Here is an 8287-nt window from a genome sequence, read left to right as displayed (position 1 = left end):
AAAAAAAAAAAAAAAAAAAAAAAAAAAAAAAAGATAAGCATTGGAAAGAGGCTCTGGTACTCAGCTCCAGACAGCACCCCCAGGTAAGGCACAGAAATGTACCTTAGCTGTGGCTCAGCAGAGAACTCTGCCCACCCTTAAGCCTCTGTGGTGGGTACTGAAGGAAAGAGGTTCCATAGACAATACATTAGAACAAAAACAGGAGTTGTCAAAGGTCTAGATCTTTTGGTTTTAAGTTATAGTCGGTTTGTGTCCAACTGACAGTCCTATAAGCAGTTTTCCCAGCCGTATGCTGGTGTTTATGACACATGGAGGACTAACAGTCTGACCACACACATGGTGGCAAGAGGCAGTAACCCCATGTTCTAACCTTTATCTCCTTCTGTTCAAATTACCAGTTTCAAGGGCATTCTCCAAACAAATGATTCCTAGTGAAGGCAGTACGGTATGGTGGAAAGATGTCGAACCTGTCTGCAGTCCATGTTGCCACCAACAGGCTGCATGAGCTCGGGCAAATCACGGTCCCACTCCGGGCTTCAGTTCCCACAATGATAAAATGAGGTGATTGGGCCAAATAATTCCTAGAAGTTCCTATGATTCTTCATACTTCAACATTCCAGGGTTTGATAGTCTCTTCTCACCCAGTGAGACATAAGATTGAATCTCCGCAACGCATCTAGTTTAGCAGAGGGGGAGGGAGAAGACAGGAGGATGATGGTGACAGTGGTGGAGGTGGTGGTGCTCACAGCCAACAGGAGCATGTAATGTGTGTCAGGCCCTGTTTCCAATGCTTTACGTCTATGAATCCATGTAATCCTTACAGTATCTCTATGATGTAGGTGTTATCATCCCCAAAGAAAATGGAGAAACTCTCAAACTCTCACAGCTGGTTAATGGCAGATTCGGGATTCAAACCCAGGAAGGGTGATTTTGGAACCCGAGCTCTCAGCATGCAACTGTTACTGAATGTGCATACGTACATTATCTCAGGAAATTCTAAGAAGCCACTAGGAAGGTGGGTTTGTTCTACAGGTGAGGGTACAGAAGTTTAGACAGGTTAGATGATTTGCCAAGGTTAAAACGAACAGAGGGCAAACCAAGATGTACTGGCATGGTGGTCACAGCCTATCCTTTACTAGCTGTGAGCTTTTGGTCAGTATGGCTTGGTGGCTACGTGGGTTTGGAGCCAAGGAAGCAGGGTTGGGGTCGTTTCATGATAAACCCCCCCATGTGACTTTGGACAAGTGGCCTAACTTCTCTAAGTCTCAGTTTCTTCATCTGAAAAAGGCGGATAACAGTATTTCCTATCTCACTGTGTCACTGTGAGGATTATTTTAGGTAATAAATATAGAGCACTGAGCCCAGTGTCTACAACATACTAAACACATCACGTGTGCTCACCGCCTGAGGAGAAGCAGAGGAAGGGCAAAGGCCGGTTTTCTTGCCTCTGAAATCTTGGAGGGCTACTACATGCAGCAAGTTGATGAGAGCTCAGCTGTCGACCCATGCGCTGGAGAACTGACCTGATTAATTTCTATCAGTATCATAGAACTGAATAGTATCTAAGATATTTAGTTTCTCCAAGAGTGTTCTGGGAAATTCTAGTCCCATGAGCTACTGGACACATCTCTAGCCTTCTGGAGAATTATAGCATGCATGGATGTGCTGAAGGCTCCAGGAACTCTCGTGGAAAAGAAGTCCTTTCCTTAAATGTTTCTCAGACACGTTTGACCATGGAACCCCTTTACGCTTAACAGCTATTAGTATCCAGCCAAAGCAGTATACCTTGGAACATAGCTTGAGAAGGATGTGTCTAATTTCATCCCTTGTCTGCAAAGGAGAAGAATGAGGTTCAATAAGAAAAGTGGGTAGAAGCCAGTTGATGCTGACAATCAGTGGTATTTTGTTCAGTGGCATTTTGCTTTGCATTAGATCGTCTATGAAACTTGGCCTGGCTTTACCACAAATAAACCATGCAGTACCTGGCAATCACTTAGCCTGTCTGAGCCTCAGTTTCATCTATAAAATGAGGTCTGTTGCAACAGGATTAACAGGGCTGGCTGTGCAGTCAGAGTGACTCTGGGTTCTCACCCAGTTCTGTCACTTGCTAGACACGTGGCCTGAGAAAGCTATGGGGCCTCTCCAAGCCTCAGCATCTTCATTTGCAAAGTATGGATAACAGTAGCAACTGGCTCAGAGAGGCAGTGAGGATCAAATCAGATAATGACAGTAAAGTCCATGGAAGAGTCAACGACACAAAATAAACATTCAATAAACGATACGCATTGGAAATAAAAACAAAGCAGACTGTGATCATCAATGCAGTTTCTTTTAAAGCTTTGTTCTCTTCCTCCCATTTTCCTACTGTCCATTGGTTCGAAACATCATTCCACATTCCAGCATATTTCTGCTCACTGTCCTCTCTAAAATTTTCTAGAGCAACAGCATGACAAAGATATCACTGACCCAAAGGGATTCAAACACAGGAGAAGAAAAAAACCAGGGTACATTTCATGGAGAAACTGAGTCACCCAGGAAGGAAAGGTCTCCCTTCCTGGAATTCCCTGGCTGGCTAAATGCACCTCAACTTCCCCTTTAAGCTACTGAGCACTTCTAGTAACTGAGAAGAGAAACAAGTACCTTTTTCCTAATGCAGTGACCATGGCTTCAAAGGAGCTGTCGTATCTGAGCAAGGGGAGGCTGTGCCCTGAAAGGGTGGATTCAATAAACTCCGACAGCCCGAAGTACTTCTTATTTTCATGATATAAGTCCACTCCCTAAAACAAAGAAGAGCATCGGTCACTCCAACATTGCATTTGCGGGGACGGCCAGAGGTTCACGTGCCAGGCCTGTGGACGACCTGGGTTGGCAACTTCATCTAAATCGTGCCTACTGTGCAGCGGCTTGAATGGCATTTTATAAACTTCTTCCATCTGCAGAAGCAGAGCAAAGAACCTGCCATACTTTAAAAATGGTGTGTCCCCATCGCTCAGGAGTTTTCCATTCATTCGGTCCCAATGTCTTTACCAAGAAGAAAACCGGCCTTATCTTATTTTAACATATAAATGTCTTTGTTAAATTTGCTTCTTTCTACAATCTTAAGCTGGTTTTAGGAATAAGCAAATCAATTATCTTGCATTCAGTTGCTACTAAAAATCAGTAGATGAAGAAAACATTTATCTAGCCAATTTTACTCACACAGACATAAAATTCCAAAGTTGGGGGAATTTGTTGAAACACAAAAGCATGAAAACTCTACCCCTAAACAGCACAGTGGTTAAGGGCTGAGCCAAGGAGCCAGTGGCCTGGGTCATATCCCAGCTCCACGACTTTCTAGCTGCCTGGCCTGAGGCAAGTGGCCCAACTCTCTCTGTCTCATGTTCCCCATTTGTAGATGAGAACTCATCCTAGCACCTGCCTCTTGCGTGAGCTCCCAGCAGGAAGCACTTTGGGCAGGGTCTCCCTGGCTCACGGGAAGTGCCTTACGAACAATGGCTATTGCCACCACGGATTCTCGGTCCACAGGACAAAAGCCAGGTATTTTTTTAAAGTTCCTCAGAGGATTGCAAGGCACTCCAAATAAGTCTCATCTTCTACCTTTACTTATTCCTGTGTAACTAACTACAAACCACCCAGAATTCTCAAATTACCAGAATTGTTTTAGACTTCTATTTTGATGAGAAAATGCCAGGTGATAAGCTAAAACCTCACCACGTTTTAAGGACATGTGTTTAGTCTGAGGAAGGAGATTCTGCATCTCACTACTCAAGGATGCAGGCATAGGAAAAAAGGAACCTTCCTAAGGCTCCTAGAGACATTGAGCATCGCTCTGTATGGAGCCCAAAGTCCCCAACCCCCAAGGGCTCTACCTTCAATATCTCCATTCAATGCCATAGAACAAACATTCCGAATGCTGCTCAGAAAGCTGCAGTCACCAGAGGAAATGTCACACAAACTGCATTACATCTTCCGAGATGAGGAGGCCAACTGGCATATTGCAGGAAGGTTTCCAAAAATACCAAGAAGGATTTACACCTAACTCTGGGTTAAACCAAAGATCCAAGGAGCTGGAACCCATTATCCTTGACCACATTGGTCAAGGCTTTTACTAAATGTAATTTCTGCTAACCCAAGTGTCATTGCTACACAAGGGCCCAGCAGCCCCGTGGCACTCACATTACTGCAGGAGGCGGGCCAGTGGATCTCATTGTAGGGGCTGATGAGGGTGTGCTGTGTCTGCAGTGCGTACGGGAAGGAGGTCACGTGAAGTGTCACAATGTTAGGGGCCTCCTTCACCTCCCTGCAGTTGAGCAATCGGTCCACCAATCCCACCGACGGGTCACTTTGAGAATAGAGGTTATGAACAGTGCTACTGAGGGAGGAAAAGACACAATCAGTTGAATTACTATATTGTTTTCTAATTTTACAAGGGTGAAGCAGTTGAATAAATGTATAACTAACCCCCGACTTTGCCAACAATTGAAGATTATGGCTCTGCCCATGACTAGGAATAGAGAAAAAATGGCTGGCGTTCAGGTAGCTGTCAGGGACTCTCCCGAGACTCGTTACTTAGGAAAAATGTGTCTGGCGGCGGACGGTAGTCAGAGAGGATTTCTTATAAGACACACACTCTTTCTATCCCAATCAGTGATGTGTCCCTGAGAATGTTCCATGAATCATTTGTTCCTCTTTGGACCCATCTGATTGTGTACCTATCTCCTTACAAAGTCCTTCTGACCTTGAAACGATCCAGAAAAGATATAAAAGAGTAAATTCTATAGTCAGTTTAAAAGGCAGCAGGAGAGGATTGGGAAGCATTTTGGACAAGGGGTCTAGGAGACAGGCCCAGCTCTGCACTTCTCTGTGGGACAAAGGCCTTTGGATTCTCTCCTGTAAGTCTAGGGGATTAAAAAAAAAATCAGTGCTTAACCCTTTGGATGGCAGGAGGCCACTTTGAGAAACCTACTCCCAAAATGAATATTCACAATATAGCTCTTTCTATAATTTCGGAATGTTCCAATCTCCCCCAAGCCCATACATGAATTCTGGATTGTAAACCCATTACGAGGTGATCCTTCAGGTCCTGACCAGCCCTAACTAGCTATCTGTGGATCTGTGACAATCAAAGGTTTTCTCCATGACCTGGTCCAGGAGCCCCCTCCTTCCTCATCTACATCAGAGGAAATGTCTGAGCGTACAACTCCTAGGCCAGTCTCATGGAGATGACCAATACTGCTAAACCACCAGAAATCCTGCCAGACGCTTGGCTTGGCCCATCTGAAATTCATCTGTGTTTATGTTCATTTTAACATAGTGAGTAAAATCACCCCTTAAGAATGGCAGGCATCGGCTGGGTGCGGTGGCTCACACCTATAATCCCAGCACTTTGGGAGGCCGAGTCAGGTGGATCATGAGGTCAGGAGACCGAGACCATCCTGGCTAACACAGTAAAACTCCGTCTCTATTAAATATACAAAAACAAAATTAGCCAGGCGTGGTGACGGGCTTCTGTAGTCCCAGCTACTTGGGAGACTGAGGCAGGAGAATGGCGTGAACCTGGGAGGCTGAGCTTGCAGTGAGCCGAGATCGTGCCACCGCACTCCAACCTGGGCAACAGAGCGAGACTCTGTCTCCAAAAAAAAAAGAAAAAAGAAGGGCAGGCATCAGTGGTGACCCACGGTACTGGAGCCCACAGAGCCTCTTTCAGGGAAGGGCTAGGCTGGGCAACTCCTGCTAGGACCCTCTGCACCCCACACCTGCATGGCTCCTTGGGGCTGAGTGGACTCTGAAAGAAACACATCAGGCATCAGGCTGTGATTCGAGGGCCTTGGCTCTGCCACTAACACCCTCCCACTCCACCCTGCCCTGTGACTCTGGGAGACACGCTTCCCTTCTCCAGCCATCAGATTCCACCACGGTAAATTTCAGAGGTGGCACTAGAGAATCCCTGAGATAACTTCCAGCTCAAGATTGTGGAAAACATCCACGGCACCTGCTTACAAACACCAAGCCCAAACATCATCCATCTTTTCAGGATTTGTACCCTCAGCCCCCAGGAACATCCACATATATCGTTTCAAGGAAGGAAAACATCAACCTGTCATATATCAAGTCAATCTAACCTCACAAGATCCCAGTGCGCATGGTCATGGATGAGGACAAAAAGTGTGTGCGGGTTCTGGAAAGAGTTTTGCAGAAAAGCCTTAAATTTTGTCTGTGCCTCCGCGTCTAGTTTCAGGACATACTGTTCCACCCTCTGCTTTGTCATGTGCTCTTTCTCCAGACCAAGCTCCAGTAAAACCCCTGCAACACAATGGAAATATATCAGTAACTCCAAACATGCCCCCTGGTTTCCATTCACTCAACAGACACCTGATGAGCGACTCCTATACAGCAGGTCCTGAGCTAGACTCAGAGATGCGAGAGTAGGAAAAGGGAGGGGAAAAACTCCCACACAGGTTACAGCTGCGTAACTGTCCTGCACAGGAGCTGGGGGGCAAGCAAGCCTTGGCTGTGTGTACAGCAGCCCTCCCTAGGGGCACCGGCTTCATGAAGCAGCTGATCCCAAGCGTGGTAAGACAGAGGAAACCGAAAGGTCCTGCCAGCAGCAAAATCCCTCTCTCAGTCTGAACGCCACAGGGCTACACATTACGCCACTAAAGAGTAAGTCTTTTCAGTGAAGACACGGGACATCTGTGTACTCTGTGGTTAAATATGATATCCTTGAAAGTACAAGGGTATCAGTGATGCTAGATAGCAACACATGGTTAGGTCACTAGTCTGAGTGGGACATGGTGAAAGTTCAAGTTTCAGCTCTACCTTCAGCAGATCGTAAAACCTTGGGCAAGTCACTGTCTCTGAACGTAGGTTTCACAATCTATAAAACAAGGGCAGCATTACTTGCTCTATCCACTCTGTAGCAAAGAACAGTGTCAACACCCAAACATGGATTTCGGCAGATCAAAGCTTCTCCACACAGGCCACGTGACTTCTCCCCGAAACATCCCATACCTGAATGCCACACGTGGAACAGAGTCTGCTGGTAGGTCACTTCTGAGGGTGGAATGCAAATGAGAAAGTCCACCTTCTCAAAGGATCCCAGGTCCAGATTTTGGGTGCTGGAATCCGCAATGGAACACACATGGGAGAGGAGCTTCTGCGCCACTGCCAGCTGGAAGGGCCGGATGCTGTGTGGTTCCAGATGGTAACCTGGAACCAGAGCCCCAGGATGCCAGGTGAGCCCCAGGGCACATGGCTACTGCCAGGCCCTTGGCCAGAGAATCAGTGACTGGTCCAGGGGAGACAGCCCCATGCACAAAGCGATGAGGGAAAGGGGAATAACTCTCGTTTATCAAGTCCCTGCTCTCAGCTAAGCAGTGGCGGGTGTAGGGGTAGCGATCATTTTATGCGCCATCCTTCACTTAATAATTAAAACAAGAACCAAGCACTTGGGGAGCACAGCGGAGGCAGTGGCCTCTTCTGCTTAGAGGGGACAAGGAGCCCGTCCCAGGGGAGGTGACACTGAGACTGGACTTTGGAAGAGGACTGGAAGCTCTCCAGAAAAGGAAACTAACGATGGTCATTTAGGAACTCCGTATGCATAGAGAACATCAGCCACAGACTCGGAGGCAGGAAATGAGCATCGAGAAATCTACCATCTCAGAAACAGTGATGGATGTGCAATTCAAGATTAAATGCGATTGTCATAATTAAAGACTGAATTTTAAATTAGGCATCAGGTCTACTGTGACTCTAAAAAGATGTCCTGTCTTGTGGATGTGCCCCTGACATTGCTAGCTCCAATCTGAGCCCTTGGATTCTACCCCCCAGGCCAGACCCAGGCCCTCGCCAGTGCCCTCTCATCGTCCACCGAGCACCCATGAGCCCTCTGTCCCCTCAGCACCCACTTAGCACACTTGTGCCCACTGTCCTCTCTCACGGTGCACACCTGTGCCCACTGGCACCTCTCACTGCACACAGCTATGCCCACTGTTCCGTGTCACTGTGCACACCTGTGCCCTCGCCCACTCTCACAGTGCACACCAATGCCCTCGCCCACTCTCATAGTGCACACCTGCGCCCCCACCCCTCACTGTACACACCTGTGCCCACTGTCCCCCTCACTATACACACCTGCGCCCCGCCCCTCTCACACTGTGCACACCTGTGCCCCGGCTCTTCTCACTGTACACACTGGTTCCCACTGCCCCCCTCACTATACACACCTGTGCCCCCCCTCACTGTGCACACCTGCGCCCCACCCCTCACTGTGCACAACTGTGCTCCC

The 8287-nt window shown here is 47.5% G+C and overlaps 1 protein-coding gene across 1 annotated transcript in view; it reads right to left on the bottom strand.

The window, feature by feature from the left end:
• Window positions 1-8287, bottom strand: part of GREB1 (growth regulating estrogen receptor binding 1) — a 107777-nt gene that overhangs the window by 43342 nt on the left and 56148 nt on the right. Inside the window, exons 14-17 of the mRNA XM_017854034.1 lie at window positions 7012-7209; window positions 6123-6303; window positions 4177-4372; window positions 2641-2777 (exon numbers count right to left, since the gene is read on the bottom strand). Of these exons, the coding sequence (XP_017709523.1) occupies window positions 2641-2777; window positions 4177-4372; window positions 6123-6303; window positions 7012-7209 (712 nt within the window). The remainder of the gene's footprint in view (window positions 1-2640; window positions 2778-4176; window positions 4373-6122; window positions 6304-7011; window positions 7210-8287) is intronic.

Source organism: Rhinopithecus bieti, unplaced genomic scaffold, assembly GCF_001698545.2.
Source record: "Rhinopithecus bieti isolate Rb0 unplaced genomic scaffold, ASM169854v2 scaffold_1530, whole genome shotgun sequence".
Classification (NCBI taxonomy): domain Eukaryota; kingdom Metazoa; phylum Chordata; class Mammalia; order Primates; family Cercopithecidae; genus Rhinopithecus; species Rhinopithecus bieti.
The sequence above is the reverse complement of the archived record's forward strand: the minus strand, read 5'-3'. Positions and strand labels throughout refer to the sequence as shown.